This window comes from Ambystoma mexicanum, chromosome 10, assembly GCF_040938575.1.
Source record: "Ambystoma mexicanum isolate Mex_15411 chromosome 10, UKY_AmexF1_1, whole genome shotgun sequence".
Taxonomy (NCBI): domain Eukaryota; kingdom Metazoa; phylum Chordata; class Amphibia; order Caudata; family Ambystomatidae; genus Ambystoma; species Ambystoma mexicanum.
The window spans coordinates 515,000,935-515,026,514 of record NC_090932.1 but is presented as its reverse complement, the minus strand read 5'-3'; the positions used below and the strand labels follow the sequence as shown (position 1 = coordinate 515,026,514).

The 25,580-nt window shown below is 44.6% G+C and overlaps 1 protein-coding gene across 1 annotated transcript in view; it reads left to right on the top strand.

Annotated features, from left to right (window-relative positions):
- The window catches only part of LOC138491524 (serotransferrin-A-like), a 658,259-nt gene that overhangs the window by 356,826 nt on the left and 275,853 nt on the right, over window positions 1-25,580 (top strand). The window contains exon 8 of the mRNA XM_069618062.1: window positions 5,148-5,319. Coding sequence (XP_069474163.1) covers window positions 5,148-5,319 — 172 coding nt within the window. The remainder of the gene's footprint in view (window positions 1-5,147; window positions 5,320-25,580) is intronic.

Here is a 25,580-nt window from a genome sequence, read left to right as displayed (position 1 = left end):
GCCATTATGACTGTTTTAATGATGTCATGCTCAGGGGCGGGGGATTAGCTTTTGTGTAACAGATGCCGGTCAGCCAGGTGGATTGGTGGAATGATGTGATTATCAGAAAATGGGTGGTCACAGGTGCCTGTGTTTGCGTGCGTTTCTTGGAGGGAGACTGAGGTCATGTCCATTGGAATAGCTTCTGTATTCGTGCCATCTGTGCCCTGCAGCTCCCATTGGCCCCTCTTGAGATGAGCCTGGCTGCTCAGTCACTCTGCCAACTTGTGTGGTACATGCTTATGCTGATGGTTGGTTTGTTTACTGGCAAGAGTACAGGGCTGGTGCAGTCTCCCTCAGGATACTGCTTTGAATTTTGCCTTACACTGGTGTCAAGCGATGGGGGCCTGTTGTTGTTTTGTCTCATATTTCAGTTCATATTGCTGTATTTGAACCTTCACATGCCTGTGCTGCATCAGTACGGCAATGGTGACATGCCAAATATGGATGACCACTCACAAGGCACTTGGAGCCCCTACATTCATTTGTTCGTTGCCATGCATGGGTGACTTGTACATTTCACTGGTTGCATTGTGTAACTTCATTGCACCTACGAGGAGTTGTGCAATGTGGGCAGGGAGTGGTGTACAGGCACTCAGTAGGGCCATTTACGGTTGGTTCACGATGCCGTAATTCTCACCATGGCGGAATGGTACTTTCCGCCATGCTTGATGGCGTTAAGTAAATGTCCGCTAGGGTCAGAATTCGCGTACCGTTGCGCCATGGTGGTAATTACGGTTTTGCATGGCGCGCGTGCGCGTACTTGGTGCAGTTAGCGTTGGCGTTCACTACGGTGTCGCTAATGGCATCGTACTTTACGGTGACGGGTCATAATCACACCGAGCGGTATTCGATGGCGGTATTACATTTCCGCCATCGTTTTTCGATTTCCGCCAGGGTCGTAATGAGGGCCAATAATTTAACATAAAATGGGAAAAGAAATGCAAGTTAATAGATCACAGATAATTAGGGCACAGCCTCACGTTCCTTTTTAGCCAATGCCTAGGACCCAGCTCAGTTTAAGGACCGGCCTCCCTCTCTCTGGTTGGCACCCCTCTGGTCAAGCAACTGCACAGGCTTCACTGGTCTGGACCACACTCCCTGCACCTTCCTACTCCGGTCAGCCCCTAAGTGGAAACGTGACAAGTAAGGAATGCCACTTAGGGTCAACTCAAAGTCCGGGCAAGAGCATGTGCACGATGCCCATCCATGGCAGAGTCCCTCATGATCAACGTATGTGCAAGCTTTTATCACTTAGACCAGTCAATCATAGTGATGCAAACTTCCAGAACCTTCCTTTGGTCCCAAACATGTTTGCACTGGTGGAAAAACCCACTCTGTATCAATCCCAGTCACTCCTTCTCCCTCCCATCTTGGAGCCCAGCTATGCAATGTCTCTTATCAGCACTGCTTGGGTCAGGCTATTCTTTCTCATGTGAATGTGTATCTATTTACGAAGGATGGCAGAGCCACTGTTGCGAAAGAAAAATGTTTCAGGGGAAACTGAATACATGCATTGCAATTAACCCCTAGTGAGCAAGCTCTACAGCCCTTCATTCTGCTAGTTAGAGTCATAGTATTTCAATACTGGCCATCTAGGCGCTATAATGCTTTTATACTGCAGGTCTGAAAGCACTCAATACATGCCTCTATTAGCTACTAAACCCTGTCCTGAAGACACGCACTTGTGCATAATGTAGTTAGCTCATCAGATTTTGCACCTGCGCATCATTATATAACACCTGAGTAAACCATTTTAAAATACTCTATTCTAACAAGAGTGTGGGTAGGAGTGAATGTGGAGTGGAGGGCAGAAAGTACCTCATAACAAGGAAGATATCCTGGTGCTAATTAAGAAGACTAGTGGATCAAGAGCCACGGGGCCAGATGGTATAACAAATACCATGCTGAAACAGGAACCGGAGGCATCGGCACATTTTATGAGTATCCTGTTCTAACAAATTGAAAGATCATGCGACATCCCCGCGTCTTGGAAGAGAGCTATTATCGTTCCAATCTTTAAATAGGGCAGTAGGGATGATTTGAAAAATGATCACCCTATTGCCCTTCTAGATGTGGTCGGAAAGGTTTTGGAATCCTGTTATTATAGGACTAAGGGAGTGGTCAGTAAGCAAGGGTGTTAATGATCCCTTTCAAACAGGGTTTGTGCAAGGTTTAGGACCAAGATCTGTCATCATCTTGCTGACCATTCTCAAAGGTAGAGCACTGGAGTGTAAGTCCAAAATGTACCTGGCTTTCGTAGACCTAGTTCAGGCCTTCGATAGTGTAAATAGGTCTCAGTTGTGGTGTAAATTGGCAACATGGAATTGGCCAGCAGACTTATTGGACCCGTTGAGGGCATTTCACACTGGCACCAGTCTAAGTGTTAGACTAAATTCTGCGGGTCTGTTGTCAGATGAAATAAGTACATTTGAGGGGCTAAAACAGGGCTGCCCACTAGCACCAGCACTCTTTAACCTTTTTGTGTGAGACCTGGGGGATAAATTAAATCAGGCCAAATGTGTCCCACCACGAATTGGAGGAAGACCAATCAGCTGGTTGCTTTATGCTGCTGATTTGGTTCTGATGGACCAAATGGCAATTGGCCTCCACCGGCAGTTAGGAAAGTTGGATGAGTATGTTGAAGAGAACAACCTCGAAATAAACATACAGAAAACTAAGATCCTCATACTACAAGAAGCTCAGAGACGGATTAAAACCCTGTTTGTTTGGTGCTTGAATAAAGCAAGTATTAAAAAAGTGAAGACATTTAGATACTTAGGGGTCTGTATTAATACAAGTATGGTTGAGGCAAACATTGAAGATAACTTGAGAAAAAAGGCAAAAAAGTTTGGCAAACCGGGCACGGATTCTGGACAGTAAATATTGCTGCTTTTCCATATTGCCTGTGCTGGATTTGTATAAGTTAAAGGTTACTGCAGCTCTTACCTATGGTTCAGAATCCCTGTAGTTTGTCCCTCATAATCTGTGGTCGGTTCCGGAGGGTATATTTTGGAGAAGGGCATTATGAATGCCTAGGTCAATTCCAGTACAGGTTCTAAGACAGGAACTAGGCTTGGTTCCATGAGAAGCAATGGTGGAATGGAAATCGCTAGCATTATTGAGGAAATGTGTTCTCGAAGCTCCGCCTCCGATCTCTGGGATCTGGAGTAAAGAATTGAAAGAGGGACGAGACCATACTTTGAGGGCGTGGGGATTGTTCTGAAAAGACTTGCTGCTCAAAATAGGTGCTTCAGAGGAGGATTTAATGTCCAACCATAATATGCTAAAACTTAAACTTTGGAAACAGGATTGGATCTTAACAATTGAACAGGTGCAAAAGTTCCAATTGTTCTACCATTTGAAACATGAAATAAGGGCCTATGGCTCCTTCCTAAATACTTATGTACATTTCCCAGCAGTTTCTTCAGAAATCAGTTCTTGTGGATTTGACTCAATCTATTCCTAACCAAATAGGTTTTGTCTACTAGAATGTGAATTAGGATGTGCAATTTAGTTATTACAATAAGAAGGGCACTATTGAATCCCTCTATCCCGTATTGTTATTTTGCACAGCATTGACAAAGGTGAGAACAAAACACTTTAAAACATATTTGGATAAACTAAGCACTTTAACGCCTGAAGAATGGTGGGTTGTATTAACAAGTGGGGAAATGACATTGGTTTTAGCTACTGTGAAATTATTAGAAGGGCCCTATTACAAGTTTGAAGGTTCCGGACTGCCAAACTACAACTATTCTGGTAGGATCCCGACCATCATGCTTTTCACTAAAGAACCGGCACCGTTAGCAATGACACCCATTGTCTTTCATGGGGAATTTTAGAAATGGATTTTAGGGATTTTTCACTTTTTAGGTTTAGTTATTGTGAGATTTTTAAAGATTGTATTTTCATAGGATTTTTTTTTTAGAAATGGTTTTATGGTCTTCAGTGATGATCTAAAAATATTATGGAATTTGGCGGATTGTTTATTTTTTGTGGTGAATTTGAATTTGGTTTGAAAGAAATGCTAAAAGTTTTGTAATGAACAAAAAGGCAATAAATAAAAAAATAAAAATAAAATGCCATCTAACAAGCCAAGACTTGCTGAACGCTTACCCCTGCCATAGAACAACTTGAAACCTTCTCTGAAACAAAATGCCCAGGCCTCCCCAGAACACTTATCACTTCCCTTATAGTAATGAGTGGAGTCCCAAGTCAACCTCCACCGAATCCTTGTTGTACATTGTGTTTACAGAGAAAAAGAGAGAAAACAAGAGGGCTAGTGAGACAGAGAGAGATAGAGCTAGTGAGAATGGGAAAACAGACGTACACAGAAGCCAGTGGTAGGAGTGAGGGGAGGTGGCCGTGTTTTCCCTTGTTAGGCATTGTTATGCCTTGCTAGGCCTTTTAATGCTTTGTTATGCCTACTATGCATTGTTATGCAGTGCTATGCCATGTTTTGCATTGCTGCATGTAGCTTATTGATTGGGTTAATCATCACTGTCTTGATCATCATTCTGCTGTCCACCTTGCACTACACACTTCGACTTGTAACTTATACACTGCAGTAGAACATCTGCTGTAACATCTGCTGTATCCTCCTCCCCTCCATACACTCAAACCAGCCGAACTTTACATGTCTCCCACCAGCCTGGCACACGCTGCCCTCTAGAGGCCCATGTCTCATTCTTCCACTCAGGGCAGATCTCATTAGTAGCATAAACCGAGCACCTATACTATACCGCCTACACTATCTTCTGCATATGCATACCACAAGTAGCCCCACCCCAAATCACCTAGAAACATATCTGCCACAGAGTCGGGTTTCTTCCGACCCGCAGACATCAACACAACCACAGAGCAATCTAACACTGGCCCCTCTGCCTCCACTAACCACGCCCAATCCTTTTTCCTACAGGTCCCAAGGAGCCAGAAACCCAAGGACATGACAGCTGTGCACGATATAAAACCAATAACATGTCAGAACTGTACTTAATCATCCATTCTGTTCACATTCGCATGCTTCTGCCTTGCTCACGCCATTCCCAAGCCACTCAATCCTTCCCTTTCTGTACTTAATGATCAATGTTTACTTCCTTTCGCAGGCAAAGTTTGGTAAGAAAGGGCAAGCTTCATTCCACCTCTTTAGCTCCCCGCATGGAAAAAACCTGATCTTCAAAGACTCTGCTGTCAGACTGGTCCGCGTCCCTGACAAGATGGATTCCATGCTGTACCTGGGCGCAGAGTACTTTAGCGCCACCCAAGCTTTCAGAAAAGGTAAGCCAGCTCTTGCTATCACTCCAGTGGCGACGTTGCTGCTTTTTAGTAAATGTGTCAAAGGTTTTGTGCATGTGTGGGCAATGGCTGTTTAAAGGGTACTACGAATGCCTGCAATGGCACGTCGTTCTTGGTGTCCAGACATTCTTTTCATGTTTTTAAGTGTAATTATTGATAGGAGATTTATTTTAACGGCCAAATAAAGTATAAAAAATAGCACATTTGATAAACAGGACAGTTAAAACAATCAGCAGTGCACAGCGACGAGAACAATGTAACATCTGTGATGTCAGTGCTTTGGGAATCGATAGATGTTTTAACTTATTGCATACAATGGGGTGTGGAATGCTGTCCATGGTGATTGCACTGTTTGTATAATATAGTGGCTTCCGTCAGCACAAAGTGCTGGTTTTTAGAGGATGGCTACCTTTCTCACCACCGACTTTGTGGGACACTAACGGGGTAATTCATAGATTTCAGCGCAGAGGCAGCGCACGCGAGCAGCGCAGAGAGGGATCGTCCCCCAGCGTGCGCCACGCAGGATTTCAGTGCACATCCATGGATTTTGACGCGCACAGACTTCCATGAATCGATGTGCGCGGGTTTCGCTGCGATTTTCGCACTTGCACTGCGAATCGCAGGCTTTCGCACGCTTGCGCAGAAAATTTCAGCACACATTAATTCCATGAATCGGCCTGAAAATGGGTGATTGGTACACCATTAGGGTTGCCAGTGAAATATTGACTTGCTGGTACATTGGTACAGTAGAGAGTAAGTTTGCCATGGGATTGTAGGGTCCAGACAGAGCATATCAGATAGGATGAGAGCTGAAAGTTTACAGGAGGCCATTGGACACTGTTGGACACCCAAGAACTGTCATGAACAGTATCAAACTGAGTGTGTATCTCCCTTTATAAAATATAGAAGCGGAGCCCCTGAGGTTTGTTCAGGCAAGTGGTTCAAAAAGGGATGCAGCACGTCTGAGGCTTGACAGGCAGATACATCAAGTAAAGGAGTAACGGCAGGGGGACGTTCCCTGCAGGACTCCTGGCTCTAGAGACCAAGTTAAACCTGAAGCTTCAGTTGGTAATGGACAGAATGTACGAGCAAATGTTCCCAAACTTCAAAGCTTGCAATCTATTCTTTGAACTATTCACAAAGTCCGAGTATCACCTGTCTGGCAATCTCCATTCATACATCCTTCACCCAATGCCGTGCATGGCTCTAAAATTAGAAAGGAGAGTGTGCGAGAGAGAAAGGGAGAGAGAGAATTCTTAGTGGAACATTGAGCTTTTAGAGATTAAATCAGGAATAAGAAACCGAGAGTGAGTGATAACTGGAATTTATTTGGACAATACTTTACTCAAGAGCCACATATACACATACAGCCAGAGTTCGAAGTGAGTGGGAGTGGTCGGGAGCGGTCAGGAGCAGTGCTCCTATACTTTTTTAAATTACCTTTTACAGCTCCACAGCTCCTATACTTTTATTTTAAAAAGAAACCGTTCCGGAGTGGTTTCATTTTGAAATAAAAGTGTCGAAAGAAGTTGAAACCTTCACTTTCAGTGCACTGCACTGAACGTTCCCTTAAACAGCAGGTGCACGTGTTTGGGGGGGTGGGTGTATTGTGTGTGGGAGGGGTCGTGGCAATAGGGTTTGTGAAGAATGGGTGCAGGCCAGCAGGGGACATAGTTCCACTACTTCTTTTTGTACACTTCGACCACTGCATACAGCTCTTTTTCATTGCCTACAATGACCATTTCACCAACACATCTCAGCACTAGCTTGTCGCCAATCTATCTCTGATTCGCGACAGATACAGCTGTGCAAGATGCTAGCATGTTGCCACTAGTTGTCTTTTTATCATTCAGCAGGAGTTGAATTAAAGGACCTGCATGCCATGCTCACCACACAAAAGTGCTCTGCATTATAAGACACACACGTGTTCCGCTGCACATTGTTCCCATCCTGCAGATGGATCAAATGTTGGAATCCTCTCCTGGAAACCCCTCAATCAACTTGAATCCAGGCACTGGCAGTCCAATGATATGATATATGATATGATATGATGATATGATATGATATGGCATTTATAACACGCCTATACACAAGTGTTTCGAGGCGGGACGAAGCAAGGGAGGGGAACAAGATGAAGACAGACAATGATCTTACTAGGCCAGGTGTCATTCAGATTGCGCAAGTGTGTGGGAAGGGGGCAAGGACAGTGCAGCACATGGGAATAGATAACAATAAGTAAGTAACGGCCAGCATGTGACAAGTGCAGGGTAAGTGCAGAGATCCTTCTGCACTGCAATCCCTCCCGACAATGTATTCCCGAGCACAGAGAGTACTTTATTTAATAAATGCCCTATTTTTTGTTGAGACAATCTGCTAGTTTAAAACATGTACACTCACTTCAAACAGTATTTCACGGTGTTTAGTAGAATTTAGTTTTTCTAAATGTTTTCATACGGACTTATTTCATTGTGCTCCCAACCCCTGCAACTTTGCACGCCGGGGATCCATTGCCGCTATCAACATGTCCCCCCTTCTAGACAAGAAAAAATCATTTCACTGGCTTTGATGTCTCCCTGTGAAGCTGCATTTCTCAGCCAACTCCACTTTCTACCAGAGCTCTCACAAGATGGGCAACTGCGTCCGCCTCAATACATTATTTGCTACCTTAAGCTCTCCTCCTGCAGACCAGACTGACCCCCAGGAGCTACAGGGTTCGAATGATCACGGGTACTTCGTGTTGCACTGTATCCCAACTAGACAGGAATATGTTCCTAGCACAGTGTGAATTGACACAGTCAAGGTATTGTATTGAGGCACTTCAGACAGAAAAGTAATTCCTCTTCATGATGCAATTTCTGCTGCCATGTCAATGATCCTTGACGCGCTTAAAACTGAGGGGGTGTATTCCAAGTGCTATTAATGCTGCCAGCTCAATGGAAGCTAGAGTTGCTCCTGTACTCTACCACTCTCTCCCACGTTCCACTGAACACCCCCTCCCTAGCAAGAGAAACTAGGTGATACACACAACCCTTCACAACGCCCACTAGCCACAGCTAGCATAAGCAATTGTGAGGGATGATGTGAGTTGCAGGTTAAAACCTCTGTAGAGATGCAGTCAAATAAAACCGCAGTTTACTGTGGCCAAATGAATATAGATGGAAAGGTCCAATATGGTGCGGCCAGAGCCCCACCCATTGCACAATGATGCCCCGCCTCAACTGCTAAAAAGTGAATGACTAAACAGCTACTGTCTTCAAAATGGACTGCCCGGAGTGAGAAACCTGACGGTGTGCTCCCACCTACTCCCCTGGGATCCTCCATTCAGGTGGCCAGGGAAGGGCCATCACTCTTGGATCCCGACCCTGGGGATGGCCAAGCGAGGGAGGATCACCTTAGTGGAGGTTCATGGGGGATTGGGAGAATATCTAATGGCAATACATGGTATTCCCCCTTTTCACATTACACATCAAAACCCTCGACCTGAGCTTTTATGGGATATTTTCAATCCCATTCCTTCTCCTCTCCCCATTTTCAACATGTATTGGGACGAAGAAGGGGTGATCAAGAGCAGTGAAGATTACCCATAGACATAACGGTGAGAAGCAAAGAGAAGCCTACCACATTAGGCTGTCCCACTAATAGAGTCAGCAAATATCGACGGCCCTTAGAAACATCAGTTGAAGGAACAACCCCCTTAGAGTTAGGGCCATTTAGGCCTTACACCAACCCAACAAAGTTCTTCAATAAAGGTTTTCAAACTGTTGCTTTTGAGTCTGTGTCTCTCTTGATACCATTCCAATCTCACACTGGTCACAGAGGTGTTGTTTATTAGAATGCGTGCGGTTCATGAGCAGACAGCTGTTTGCGTATCCAAAATGATCAGTACTAACATATCCCATTCGCAAGCTACTCATGTAACTTTGAGCGGTACTTTCCATCAGCAGGCATGTAAATGCTGCAGCACAGGTAAACCAGCATTGCATCTCTACAATAGAAAGGATTAAAACCTTCATGAGTAGTCTATACAATGCAGCTCCATGCTGTAACAATGAAAGTTTAAAGGGACTTTGAAATGCTGTACACAATATACAATGAGTCACAGATGGCTCAAGAATAACTCTGAGTCTCAGGGATGTCATAGGTTTGTATTTAAAGGTTTTGTGGGGCCGATTAATTTCCCTTGCTCTCTCGTCTAGTGTTTATCATCTGCCCTAACCAAGGCGTCCGTAACCCTGGTTAGTACTGCTTAATCTTTCCCTCTACTGTCTCAAGCTGGTCTGTGCAAGAGTTGATGATCAAAAAGCTGGCTGTTTAGACTGCCCTAGGGACTTCCTAACTGTCCCTAATCTATCCATTTGTTAGTGATCTAATAGGATTTGGACCAGTTCCTTACAAATACTCTGACTCAGAATACAGAAATCACACTCTCCCTTTTCTACCCACTCCTCTTGCCCTTCCTCCTCACTCCGCCCACCAATCTTCTGTCACTTTGATGTTTCACTTCTCCTAGGTCTAGCCTCAGCCCTTTGATATTGCTCCTCTTTCCTTCCTCCTCCCTTCTTTACTCTACTACCACTGAGATACTATTCCTTTCGTCACACAAACCCCCTTCTCACTGCTCCTATTACCTCCATACTTCTACTCCCTCCAACACATTACTACCCCTTCCCCACAATACTACTCCCTCCTCCTCTTCACTACTCCTCGCTCCAAACTACAAAACCCTCATCCACACCACTATCACCTCCTCCACACTGCTACTCCTCATCCATGCTACTACTCAAATAACACGGTGCCCGACGCATACCTACTAGACTGTAGGACCCACAATCTGAAATTCGTGCTGAGGCTATGACAGGACCAACAGCGAGATGCGCCAGAGCGGGGGAGGAGCTGTGAGCAATGGCCTGCCAACCGGCACAGACCGCTTACAAAGACGCCTTGCTGAAACATCACAAGGTGAGCTGGCCGCGGGCCGGAGACACACATCCACATTAAAACTAGCACCCATTAAATCTTTCTGATGATGTGCCCCACCGCATGAAGCTTGTTATGTGCGGCGGAGCCCCAGTGCGCACCCCCTCATAATGCCTGGCATCAGAAGCGGGCCTGAGTGCTCCAGGTGACCCTCGCAGGGCCACTGATTAAACTTGGCAACCCACCCGGAAGTGCTACTCAATTCCGTGGCGCACCAGGAACGCCCGCTAAGGTGCCAAACACCGGGATCATCAACGCTAGCGGACTGAGCAACGGCAGCGAGGCACACGTGCGCAGCCTTCCTATGGCCAGTCCCAACAACAACAGTGAACTGACCCGCCTGACTCCTCTTGGCATTTAGGGTGTCCTTTGGACTTATGCCAAAGCCCCAGGGGTTCCATTGCACAAGCCATAACTTCCATTCAGTCATTTCAAATTCAACGCACGCCTGGCCTGGTCCATACATCACGTGATCGGGTTGGATGCCAGTCCCCCAGTTGCTATAACAGGCTCACTCTTCCTGACAAACAATTACAATTTGGAGAAATTGCTCCAGAAGCCTGCAGCCTTCCTTGCACATGTGCTGCTACCCACAGCAGTTTGGTAAATTAACATCCACAGAAACATCTTGCTGACACTTACCACATCAAATCCAACCAGTACATGATTGGCCCTCCAGTACGCCTCTTTCTGATTAGACACCAGGACTGGGTTGTGGCCCCCGGTCCTGGTCTCTCACAAGCGGGTCCATTGGTCCAGTCACCATTTGCGGCTCAATCGACTACCTCACCTGCCAACTCCTGAATGTAGTACTCACCTACATATGATGTCCCTAGAACTCTGTCTCCTTGCCTTCCCAACTTGTGGTCTTTGCGACACCACCAGGATTTACAACAAGAGTGCAAATATGACAAAAGAAGCTGGAGGGAAAAAGAAAGGACCCATGGATTCATATACCAACACTCAGGCTAAAACCTCTGGCCCTATGTATCCTGTGACCAGCGAAGAACATGCCTCGTCGCAGAGCAGCTTCATGGCTGTAAGCATGAAACTGGACAACATAGTCACAATGGGCTCCTTGAAATCAAAACTGGAGAAAGAAAGTGGTTGCATCAACGAGGAAGACCTGTTGAAAACATTGTTTGACCCTGCCCAATATTCCACACACTTCCTTGTGGAGCAAGCTCACCGTACACTGGCACAAACCCCTAAACTGGGAGCTCCCTGACTTACCATTATTGCAAGATTACTTAATTACAGGGACAGAGACCTCATACTGCAGATGTCCAAGGAGCAGGGCACGCTCCACTAAGAAGCTTAAGATATCCACAGCTATCTGGACTTCGCAGCAAAGGTGCAGGCATTGTGGAAATCATACGATCCAGTAAAGAAGCTGCTCCAGTTTAGACATATTCCATACGCCCTTATGTTTCTGGCTAAGCTCAGGATCCAACATGGAGGCCGCGCACATTTCTTCCAGAACCCATCCGACGCCACTGTATATGAGGAGGCATCTATCCCGATCCCGCAGCAGGACCGTGACAGGAACCACAGTCCCTGAACACGCAATAACGAGATGGATGTGGAAGCCGGTGACTGAACCACTCTGGCACTGATCTGAATCTAATCATCACAGGAATATAAATTGGTGTGCAACATACACATACTTTGTGACCGGTCACTCTCCCAGTGATCTGCTGAAAGTTTGCAACAACTGATCGCAACCCTCCCCAGGAGGTCTCCACAGTTATGTTCGGGTTACATCATCAGGTTCGGGGTGACGATGAGGGGGTGGTAGTGGATATCCGTCAAGTTGGAGCTAGAGACGGAACTTGTTATCAAAAGTTCAGGGTATTGAATGGAAATGCAGATGCACTATGTTTTTTGGGAAAAGCGCAGACATATTGCCTGACAGACATGAGAAAAGAACCCTTTGCTACATGGTTATGTGAATCTTGTATATTTGGTGGGACTAACCGGGTACAATGGGCGACAAGCTCTCCTTCCTAACATGGAATGTCCACGGACTAAAGAACCCTATTAAGGTGAGAAAAGTTCATGAATATTTAAACCACCATGGTCCCCAAATAGTGATGCTACAGGAGATACATGCCCAAGGGCACTCAATAATGGGTTTGCATCTAACTGGGGGTGTCAACGTGGGTACAATGATTACTCAATGCAAGTGAGGGGGGGTGATGACCCTGATACACTGCTCGCTGTGCTTTCAGGAGGCTAGATGAAGCATTGACCCCCAGGGATGATATGTGATACTATGGGGCAAGTTCTCTGCGGTCGATGTACAACTAGTCAATATGTACAGCCCTAATGTTGATGATCCTGATTTCTACAGGCATATCACAGAGGTCCAGCACAGAGAGCCACCTCGCGATTATCTGGGGAGGTGATTTCAACACAATCCTGGATGGTGCACTGGACCAGACGAGGAAAAACCCAATGTGACCTAGCTAACGCTGGTCACATCGTGAGACAAATTATGCTACAATTTGGAGCAGACGGATTTGTGGAGTATGCGTAATCCCAGTGTACTTGAGTACACCTACTACTCGTCGGTTCATGATGCACAGTCCAGAATTGATTATTGGTTGATCTCTACAGAAATCATGACATGAGTCCACGATAGTGTAATACTGCCAAGGACCATATCAGACCACTCTCCAGTATCATTATTAATTCAATGGGAGGGCCCTGGTACTTCCCACCCATCGTGGAGAATGGCATCCTTATGCTTACTCAATCCGCACTTCCTGAAGCAATTACAAGGTACGATCAAAGATTTCGTCCAAAGGAATGAGGGGTCTGTATTATGTTATTCCATTGACTGGGAGACTTTCAAAGTATTTGCTGAGGTGAGAGGTGATCTCAATGACTGTCAGTGGCTTTAAGGAAATAAGTAAAGAAGTAAAAGCAGTACAAACCGTCCTGAGACAACTTGAAAAAAGGAGTAGGGTGTCACACAGGACAGGGCATTGCTGGGACTCCTCAATGGGAACTTATCCAAATTTAGAGACCTGGCTGATAGAGAAATCCACTTAATGAGCCAGCCCACCCAGACACTGTGATATGGGGAGGCAGATAGACATGGCACCTTCCTAGCGGGAGCAATCTGAGGGGAAAGAGGGTCACAGTACATTACTGGGATTAAAGAAAGGACAGTCAGGTGACATACTAACTACACACGAAGAGATCAACGGTGAATTCCTTCGATACTACGAGACCTTATATACTAATGTAGACAAATGCACCGATGCAGAATTATCCCTTTATTTGAACGGAATTCCTCTCCCATCCCTCCCAGCTGAGACACAGTCTATGCTTAATCAACCATTCACACAGGAAGAAATTATAGACACCATCATGGCCCAGTCGTCCGGTAAGGCCCCAGGTCCAGACGGGATAGGTATTGAATTATATAAAGAACTCTGACAATGAATGGCACCCAAACTCCTGAAGGTCTGGGAAGAATCGCTGCAGACCGGCCAGTTACCTCCCACACTCTCTGAGGCTGTGATCACGGTCCTACTGAAGCCAAGCAGACCAGAATCAGAGATGGCCTCATACATTTATTTGCAAAAATCCTATCCACTCGCCTTCTTCCGTTCATGTCGACATTGGTTCATCCGGATCAATCCGGATTTAATGCTGAGCGATCCATGGCACTCAATTTACGTAGACTTCTTTGCAGCATCTCCCAAATAGACCCAAAGCTAAGGTAGTCGCGGCTTCGCTCGATGCAGAGAAGGCTTTCGACTCTGTGTCTTGGAAGTTTCTTTTTGCAGTCCTACTCCAGATGTGATTGTGAGATAACTTTATAAAGTGCCTAAAGCTACTGTATGTTAAACCATCTGCTAGGGTCCGTACCAATGGTATGCTGTCACCTATCTTTCCCATGGGGCGTGGGACACAGCAGGGCTGCCCCCTTTCCCCACCACTCTTCATGTTGACAATTGAACCCTTTGCATGAATAATACACGACAGATATGGATGGAGAGGAATTCATATAAATGGTCTACCACAGGTCCATATCCCTAGATGCTGATGACACACTGTTTATACATCCGTAACACGGAACAAAACATAGCCCCAATGATGGATGAGGTTTATAGGTTCACGTTCATTCCAGATATCGAATTAACGAGGCAAGGTCCAAACTATTCCCATTGACTGAAGCCACATGTGCCCTGGCAGATTTAGCTGTTTTCAGATGGGCCCCACACAAATTTAAATACCTAGGCATACTGGTCTCTCGCTCGGTTAAGGGACGTTATGGTTAAGTTGCCCTATTAAAAACCTATGCCATTCAGTACAAAAACATTGTTAAAAGGACGTTATGATTACAAGTAGAATCTAAAAAACCCTGAAATTTGGCAGTTATGGTAGGCTAAGCACCCATTTCTCCCATCAGCACTCTCCACTGCAACCACTACCACCCCGGACATGAAAGATGCCATCACACATGTCATTGCTGCCATCACTGATGCCATCACATGTTTAGCCCCTTTGTTTTATGTCAGCTAAGCAACCATAACTCGCGCCACCACCGTGCACTGCTAAGACTAACACCAAGGGTATCAAAGATGACATGACAAATGTCATTGATGACATCACTGATGACATTACATGTCTGGCTTACTTACTGACAATCACAATATAAAAATTCAAAAGGCGCTGTACATGAAAACGTTAATCTTGTCATATGTTCTTAAAGTACATTCCTTAGGGTTTGCTCTGAGCTCATGGTACACATGCATGGGGCAATAGGAGGCCTCCAACACACAATTAATTTTCATACAGGAAGATACACTTTAATGCTATTACCATTTTCTGATGATGCTGTTTCTTTCTTCCTTAATTTAGTTTCCCTCTATGTGTTTCTAATTTGTATGCATTGTGGCTCTTCATATGTATTGTTTCTATTAGCACAAGTGTGTATGAAGTCTTGCACTGTTAGCTAGTTATTGCATGTTTACCATTACACAAACACCCCTCACATCTTGCTACCAACATAATACACACAACCCCTTCTAGTTAGGCATTTTTCATTAGCATTACTTTCACATGTGATGTCATCAGTGATGTCATCGATGACATTTGTCATGTCATCTTTGATATCCTGGGTTTTAGTCTTAGCAGTGCTCAGTGGTGGCGCGAGTTATGGTTGCTTAGCTGACATAAAACAAAGGGGCTAAACATCTGATGGCGTCAGTGATTGCAGCAATGACATGTGTGATGGTATCTTTCATGTCCGGGGTGGTAGTGGTAGCAGTGGAGAGTGCTGATGGGAAAAATGGGTGCTTAGCCTACCATAACTGCTGAATTTCAGGGTTTTTTAGATTTTACTTGTAATCATAACGTCCTTTTAACAAAGTTTTTGTACTGAATGGCATAGGTTTTTAATAGGGCAACTTAACCATAACGTCCCTTTAATAAAGTTTTTTTTGTGGTGAATTTTGCACCTTTTTAGTAAGGCACGTAACCATAATGTCCCTTTGACAAACGTTTTTTCAATGATTTGCATAGGTTTGCATTACTGTAAGTGATTCATAACATAAATTGACCAACATTTATGTTCAGCATTTAGAAGGATTCCAATAGTAACACATAAGCATACTGTAAAGGAACATTTGATTTCACTGCCCATCTTCCTACAAATTGCACAGTAGCATATGCTGTTGCACAGCATGGCCACATGGTGCAGAACTCATACACACTTCACAATAAGATGTGTGAGTCGTTGATAGTGCGGAAGGACATTGTATGTTGTTCTATGAACTTGTAACTGCAACACTTTCGTACAGAACTCAACAGGGCAAGTTTGCACCACAATAGAAGCAAGAGTGCATACCGAAGTCTTTGGATCAGTAAACCCCATTCCACCCTCAAAAAATGGGGGTTGAATGCCATTACCAATAGAGATTTCACAGCACTAACCCGTGGGAACAAAAAAAAGGATTTTTTATCTTCAACCGGAACGCCTCTGGCGTTCCCGTTTGAAGAAAACAAATCCTTTTCCAAGATGGCCACCATGGAAAAGGAAGGCTGGCGTTGCATAGAAACTCTTTTTGAACTTTCCATTACAGCTGCCAGAAAGGAAAAAAGGAAAACGTGTGACCGTAGTGGTCGAAGGACATTTCTATTCGTTCTAACATGTGTCGTTATCAGCAACACCTTTAACAGAAAGGCAGTGCCTGGTGGACATGGCGACTTCAATGCAATGTTTTGTCCCAACCAGTAAAGGGCAGTATTTAGCTCCCCGACATTGTGGTAAGTAACCATACCTACAGCCTACCCTTCAGAGATGAAAGGCATACCGTTGATTTGTTATGTACATGACGACACTTGTGAAATATGAAAACACTACCACATGTAAAACACAAAGGTGTTTGGTCGTGCGCAATAAACTTTACATAAATATGTGGCACATACAGTAAATATGTTTGGCAAAAATGTGCATACAGAAGGCAAAAGAGTAGTCTTCTAACGTCTGGACAAAATCACTACAAACTCTGTGAAGTCAAGTGCAATAACAGCAGAAATATTGCAAACAACACCATTACCACTGACCTGTGCACACATTTTTGTGTAAGTGCCACAAGTTGAATGGGGTGAAGAAATGTGTAGTGGGAAGGTATAACGAAGCATTGCTTTGCAAACGTTTCTGTACAGCAAACACTTTTAGTGCACCTGATCTCATTTTTTCACTTTTAGAAAGATACCAAATCTGACAACATAGCGTCTTCATGCAGTACTAATCTTGGTAATTGGGGCATCTGGGTGACAGAAAGTAGCCTGACGGCACGAAAGCATAATAGATGGGCCTGAGCTTTAGGTAGCCAAACCAAGTGGTGTGCAATAGCGGTCTGGATAATGTACCTTGGCAGCGCAAAGAAATGATTCCATAATGACTCACGTACCGTGATACAGCACCTACTAAAGAACATACTGCAACGTAGCATGGCACATTGTGAAGGGGAAGATTAAATTGTTAAAAGACATACTAACATGCAAAAAATAGTAAGGTACTTTTATTTCACAATGCACAGTGCTAAATCATCGCCCTATTCTCATTTGTATAGAAAACGGAAGTTTGTGTCTGTGCTGCACAATGAAAATGGTAATTTTGACAGTGACGTTGATGTTTTCCCACACAGTCACCATGCGTTGACGGCACAGTTTTTATCACGCACACAGTATGCATTGGCGACACAGCAGTCGGCTTCCTCTCACATTCAGCGCCAAGACGGCGTCAATCGCTGTGATGTAGTCCATCAGAAAGCATGGTATGTTACTTAAAATGTTGGTGGTAATGGTGACGTTGTTGTTTAACCACACAGAAAATATGAGTTGTTGACAAAGTAGTCTTATTCCTCTCACAGTGATTTACAAGGCGATGTGAATGGCTGTGAACGATGACACCAGAAAGGATGGTATGTTGCTTCGTACTGTAACAAATGCGTAAGGAAATAGAGGTCCGATGCGGTCATCCCATTCAATGATGACGCACATGCAAGCGGTGACGAATAGCTGCACTTGACGATTAAATAAAACCGTCTCTTGGGCGCTGCAATCCATGACAATCACAATAGGGAAGGAAGTAGCTGAAAAAAAAAATCTATCAATACGAAGCCTTTGCGGAAATGAAAGGTGTAACACATAACATTTCTATGAACAATTAATGTTATATGGGGAAACGTAGTGACACCCTACAAATGGCGACAATGTGCAATCTGCATAATTGGTAAAAAAATATCAATGACATACATTTTGTAGAAAATAGTGGAAATTGTAGTGACAACGTACAGACGGCGGTAATGTGCAATCTCCATAGTGGGGGTACGTCATTATTAATATAAGACTGTGTGTTTCGTACTAGATAAGCGGGGAAGTGGAATAAAAACATGTAGCAGTACGCAACCTCAGCACAAACCAAAGGTGTAAAACTTACCCTTTTTTAGTAAACATTAACTTTTTATGGGGAAATATAGTAACACCTTACAAACCGCAACAATGTGCAACGTGCATAATGGCCATTGAAATGTCAACGGCACAGAAATGTCCAAATGCATTAGTAGTCATATTTTTTTTCTTTTTTTGCAGACTAAGTATTTAATGGCAGTTTAGTGTACAGGCCTGAAAAATAAGCTTACATGATATGCACCGGCTCCATTGCGGCCTCCGAAGCCACACAGTAGGTTGTTTGCAGGAAGACGTCCTCAGGAATTGATTTTTCATGTGCTTCACAATCCTTTTTGAAGCATAACTTATCAAAGGGTATGTTTCACAAACTGTGCCTCCCTACATTCTTTCTGTGTCTTCCCTGTACGTCAAGGTCGAAAAACAATTGACCCTTATGAGGTTTGGTACATGTGCACCCATACTGAGCGCCTACTGAAAAATTGAAATAAAGTGACCTTCACTCAGAATGCAAATGCATTCTCATTTTGCAACAACGTATCAGCAGTCATTCATGAGATCCGTTACTCCCGAACACGTGCAGAAGGGCTCTGTTTACGAAATAGTGCAGGTGGCTGCCTCAGATTCCAAACTATAGGACGGCAGTCTGACCGCAGTACTGTTGGTCATGGCTTCTTACATAGACGCAATAAGGGCTTGTCATACATTGCCTACCAAGTCCCACTGTACGGTATGATAGTGGTAACAAGAATAAAGCACTATTTCCCTTCCTACTGCCACATATAAGTAATGCTTACCTTTCAACACAGTGTTCCATAAGTGTTTGTTTGCGGTGATTTTGGCGTACAACAGAAAACGAAATGACCATGGCGGCCGTATGGAAAGAATGCTACGCACTTGACGCTGTGGCAGAACCAATCGGTGAAAGCACAACATCTTGACGTGCAGCATGACACAGATTAGCCAATAGAAATCTTCTCCACTGAGCGAACAGGGAAATGGGACTGCGGAGCGGACATAGATATCACTAATTCTTAGAGTGCTACTTTTTGATCGTTTTAATGGAAACTACTGGACGATTTGTCACAAAATTTACAAAAGAACGCTTTGGGGAACAAGCCCCTGCCCCTGCTGCAAAATTGGTGAACTTCCGTCCAGTGCTTTGGCCTGTAGCCGTGCGCAAAGTTTTTGCCCCATTCAGTCTATGGGAAAAAAAGACGTTTTGGGACCCCCCCGTATAACTTTGCCCCCCCTGGACGAATCCTTACCAGACTGTGCAAAAGAATTCAGAGTGGCCCATATACTTTTTTGCAAACTTTGGTAAGGATTCATCCAGAGGGAGCCAAGTTATAAGCCACCCAAAAAGTGTTCTTCCTATGGAAACAGCAACTTAACCATAACTACATGCCCACTACTGTGGCCATGTAATATATATATATATATTTTCATATATATATATATATATATATATATATATACATCAGATATGAAAATGCCATTCTCTAGAAACAAGTTCATTAATATTGCCTCTTCTGGTTCTTAGTGTCTTAGTTATGAGCTCCCGGTAGCTCCTGCCAACTGCTCATAGGTGTGGTGTTCCAGAAGTGTAATGCGTATCAGTATTTTCAGTAGTTTCCTTAATGGGTTTCTTACAGTGCTTCCTCTGAGTTTGAGTATTTCACTCTCTTATCGCTTCACCCTTCAGGGTTTTAATATATCTTTAGCATGGATGAGGCACCAGCACTCCTAAGGTCTCTATACTAGGCTATTTCTCTGAGCCCTTGGCTCAATATGAAATCTTGACTCACTGCACTTTTCAAAGTGTCTCATTAAGAGATTTCCACACTCTTCATGAGTTAACTCTAATAACTTCTTTAACCCTTCACATTATTTCCTTTCTAGCTTTCTCACAGCCTAATGCTTAATATCTCCACATACCTTCCTTGGTATCTCATGAAATAGGCATTCATGCTTTCTCAATGTCCCAACATCAATTTCGTAAGGTATTACACCATTACTGCGACCTCCAAAAATGTTAACTTTTTAAAATTGTGACCCCCTTTAGAACTACTTATATATGTGAGGGGGTAATGATATATAATGCAAGTAGGGAGGGATCTGTGGGGTCTACCCCCATATATATATACGTGGTGTAAAGGAGGTCAAAATACAAAAGGTCTGCAATTTCAGGGTCACAGTGATGGGTGTCACAGTAATTGTACAGATCCATTTCGTAGTCTTCACAGATTCCTTCACTTAAGGTATGTTTCCCCAGCAGCCTCCCCCTTCTCCATTCCACTGTGGTACCTTTGTTCGTCACGGGTGGCATTTCAGCATTTTGGCACTTGCATGATTCTGCTTCGTCGGTAACTTGTCTCCCTGCTATGGGCTTCTAGCCCCATACTCCGTATCTCTATCGGTTGCCAAGCTTGGAGAATGCCTGCTGTCGAGAGGTTTCAGGTCTTGCGCTTCCAATGATGTTGGCATAGTAAGACAGGTTGCAGGCCCACCAGTGTGCTTCCGTGGTCATGGCATCACGCCGGACGGTCCTCCAAGCTCTGTCCTGAGAGTAGCTAGCCCACTGTCCGGGTTGCCAGGTCTTTGGCGTCTCGCTCTGGCATTCTTTGTTTCTCGGATAACTGTGGTCTCCATGGCTCTACTCTGCCCGCCCCTCCAAGGCATAGCTACGTTAGAGGGCTTCCCCTCCGTATGGCTCTCTCTCCTCTTCGCTGATCCACTCGGTAGTGAAGTAGAGGCTCCCCTGGCTGACGCATGCAAGAAATTTACTACAGTCATGGAACCAGAAGCCATCAACATGGTTACGGCTGCTTCCCCTTTGAAGGCTACACTGGGAGCGTCAGACCATGCCCCCAGATGGAATCTGTAGCAGCTTCCATTGATTGTAGAATGGTGACCTTGCCTACTACTAAAATCAAATTTCTCATGTTAAACACGAGATCACTGGTGAAGCATGCCACCGAGGTGGCAACATATATTGAAGCAGACAGTATTGATGTTTGCGCCATCACTGAAACCTGGGCTCACAGTGCTACAGCACCTTCTCTAAATTTTGCAATTCCTATTGGCTATGGGATGTATAGATGTGATAGGAAGGAGGGTAGGGGTGGCAGGGTCGCTTTAATATATAGATTATCACTTACCATATGGGAATCTAATGGTTACATTATGGATGGGGTAAAATCCGTTTGTATTAAAATTGGATTGCATGCAGAAGCCACTATAAGTGTACTGGTGATCTACAGGCCTCCAACCATGTCAGAGGACTTTTTAGCTGGCTTCTCTAGTTTTCCTCTCCCTTTACTGAAACCAAATTCGAGTTTTCTAATCAAGGGTGACTTAAACCTATGGTTGGAGCACAAGGAGGATTTTGCAGCACTAGAATTCCAATCAGCTTTGACTGAGTTTGTATTTGACCATTTGATTAATGTGCCTACACACTATTTAGGGCATAACTTAGACTGGGACGCTTGCCATAAGGTTAGGACAAAGGAAGTGTCTGTTTCTCCTTGCCCCTGTTCCTATCACTTCTTTGTGGAATTCACTGTGTTAGCAGATTTCCCTAGCAAAGTGAAGGATAGAAACAGGACAGAGGTATTGAATAGAAACTACAAGAATATTTCGGTCGACAGGATAGATCCGCGGCTTACCTCACTGGTCAGCCTCTCGGATGTGGCCGCCCCCGAGGTGATACCAGGGTCTATCCTCTCTAATTTGGAGTTAGCTGCAAATACTCTAGCACCATCAAAGAGAATAATGCCCAAACAAGGTTCTAAATGCAACTTTTGGTTTTCAACGAATGAAAGACCCAAAAAACCCTAAAACCGAAACTTTTTTTTATGAAGGGAAATCTTATCGGACTCAGTCCTTCTTGGCAGCATACTAGTTGGCTGCAAAGAATTATAAAGCACCAATAATTGAGGCCAGGAAGAATTTCTTTAGTAACAGGATTAAGAAAGCCCAATCAGATACTAAGGAATTATTTCAAATTCTAAGGATCAGGTAAGAATCCACGGATCATATAGAGCCAGGTCAGGTGCTAAAGGATAGAGCCTGGTGTGAAGGGATTCAACAGGCCATGCAAAACAAGCTTAAGAATATTAGGGTTGACATTGCTGATAAATTAGTAATTTTAGCGGGAGTGGAGGCCGAAGCCCCAAGATAGGTGATGGAGAGATGCCCACTGATTCCACTATTTAATTTCTCTGCCATCTCATCAGCGGAATTGGCGCTAATTATCAAACAGCTTAAGGCCTCTAAATGTAAAAATGACTCCTTTGTAGCCATGATCATCAAAGCTTGCCCATCTACACTACTTGCTGCGATTTGCAAATTTGTTAATGCATCTCTTGAAAAAGGGATTGTTCCCCAGGATTTTAAAAATGCCTGGGTTATGCCCATCCTCAAAAAGCAAGGTCTTTCTACTGACCTAGCAACTTTAGACCGATCACAAACACCCCCTTTCTCCTGAAAATTCTGGACCAAGTGGCGTACAGACAAATAGCAGAGCATTTGAATAATTATCCTATTTTGAACGACCATCAGTCAGGGTTTCGGGTCAGATTCGGAAACAGAGACGGCTCTGTTAAAACTAAAATCTAGGTTATTGGGCCGTATGGACAAAAGTGAAGCCTCTCTGCTGATGATACTGGATTTGTCGGCAGCCTTCAACTTGGTGGACCATCACATCTTGGTCACCAGGTTGGAAGAGGTCGCAAATTTTTCTCCTCTAGCAGCCTAATGGACCTCGTCCTTTCTCAGTAATCCAGAAAGCAGAGTTGTCTCTCAAAAGGCGGAAGCTAGGCCAATCGACATTCATTTTGGGGTTCCACAGGGCCTGCGTACCTCTCTGTGCCTGTAAAACCTACTCACAGTCCCTTTTTTACCATGCTTCCCATAAGGGGGTGACATTTACAAACTACGCTGACGATACGCAGTGTGTCATCCCCTTGTCGAGCAATCATGTTGTGGAATAAGCACTGATCAATAAGATCTATAGCCTGATTGAGACTTGGATGGTACATAACAAACTGGCATTGAATAAAGAAAAAACAGAGCTGTTGGTGGTTGGCTGGCCCCACATGATTCAGAAATATAGGGCCTGCATATGACAGCTTTCATTTCGGAGGTGCAAAAATTACCTCTCTAAAGAAAGTTACAACGCTGGGGGTCATTTTTAACCAGCACCTCAGCATGAAGTCTCATGTGGGTTCTTTGGTCTCATCCTGTGCTTACTGCATAAAGCTATTGGCCCATATTAGACCCCTCATCTCGCAGGCTAGTGCTGACACAATTGCGAGAGTGATTGTGGGAGCTAAGATTGATTATTCCAGCCTTTTAGTGGGTATTAATAAATCCATTAGCAATATATTGCAGGTCTCCCAGAATTGAGCTGTGAGGGTTGTTATGGGTCCCTCTCATAGAGACCACATCTCTGCTGCAAGACAGGCTCTTCACTGGCTTCCGGTTATCCTTTATTAGTTAAAATGGGCAAGGGCATTGGGGTCCCTTCCACTTTCGTTGCATCTGCCGCTACCTCTCCCTCACCTCTCCACCGGCCACTCCATCCATCTTGACCTTATTCTCAGCCCCATCCTTACCAAGTTCCACCACTCTTTTTTTAGATCTCTTTTAGAGTCATCCAGTATGGCCAGGGTATTCATTCCCCCAGAGTTGAACGCCTGCAGCGACTCTAGTATGGAGTGCATGGGCTTAAGCTTTGTGTCTAGAAGTGACTCCAGCCAGAGCTTGTCCTCCTTTCCCACAGATCCTGTTGTATGCCCCTTCCTGGACTCCCTTTCCGGCAGCTACTATCTGAGACATCAGGGGTAGGAGCTCCCGCCCTCCACCCCTGCACCGTCTTCCTCCCCATTTGCACCTTTTCCACACCATACCCCTTGATGAGTCCACAGCAGAAGTGATGCTGTCCCGCTTCACTGTAACCAGTGATTTGTCCTTAGCCAACAAACTCGAGGCTTCCTTGTCAATCTTTGGAATATTCTCTTCAACTCTACTATAACTTGGGGGCCCCCCAATACCCGAGGCAGCATCCCAAGTAGCCTTTTCTGTGATGATAATACGATTCTCAATTTTCCCTGCCATATCGTCCAGATACATATACAAGGAGCGTTGTAAGGACTGGAGTCTTCGAAAGTTCCTGGCACATTTTTGTTTGCTTATATTCTTTAGCACTCACAGCCAGTGCCCCTGGTGCCCCCGACATACCCTCATCCCTGGCTTTCCTTTTTACCGTGACTGGACCAAGGTAAGTATAGACACAGGCGCTTTCCGCCTGAAATATAAAATTACAATAAGACTATGTAATAAAAGAACACCTAAAACAATTCAAACAATTAAAAACACAATTAAACCGCAAGATCAATTGGGAGCAGTTGTCATTAATGATAGTAAGATCAGGCGCGAAATAAAATAAAAAATAAGATTAAACACTGGAATCAATGGAGCAATGGAGCAAGAGCTGCTGTAACGCAGCAATGTCAAATTAGCCGGGCCAAGGCTATGAACCTTCGGGCATGCGCAATGCACACAGTCTCCTCAAACCTGGAAGTGAATGCAATTTGGACGGCTAGAATGAAATGAAAATTCGCTGAATAAAATGATTCACTGTTAGCCCGCAGCTCACACACCTCAGGTACGTCAGGGGAGGGGAGACAGGGAACACCGACGGCTCAAGGATCAGCCTCAGTATTTCTCTTACCCCCCCCCCCCTCCGCCAACCTCCCTCTTCCTGTTAATTCAGACGGTGATATGAAAAATAGAAATCTAGTTTATCTATGCTGCAGAAGGTAGCACTAATGCAGGGAGTTCTTAAGAGCGCCCTCCTTTCGCTAGGGCTTCCAGCCAAAAGAATCAGTTGTGGAAAATAATCAGTGCAGTGCAGCCCGGTGCAGCTCGTTAATTATCAAGGATTAAACAATGGGTTCAAGATTTAACAAAGGATGTGGATCTTATGGATGGAAGTGCATATATCACATACGGCCTCTGCTAGAAAAGTACATGCTCTGAAGTGCGCATGGCTTACTGACCAGCTCCAGGGTCGGCAACCCTCACACCTCTCCAACATGAACCACCAGTAACCACTTCCACACCACTTCTGCTCCCGTGCCGCGCTCTGCACCGTAGGGTGGGTTACATGCTCCTCCTCCTTCAGTAGCGATGGCCAGTAAAGACAGACTTGGAGAATAAGGACCTCCACCAGTAACCACTTCCACACCACTTCTGCTCCCGTGCTGTGCTCCGCGCTGTAGGGTGGGTTAAATGCTCTTCCTCCTCCTTCAGTAGTGATGGCCAGT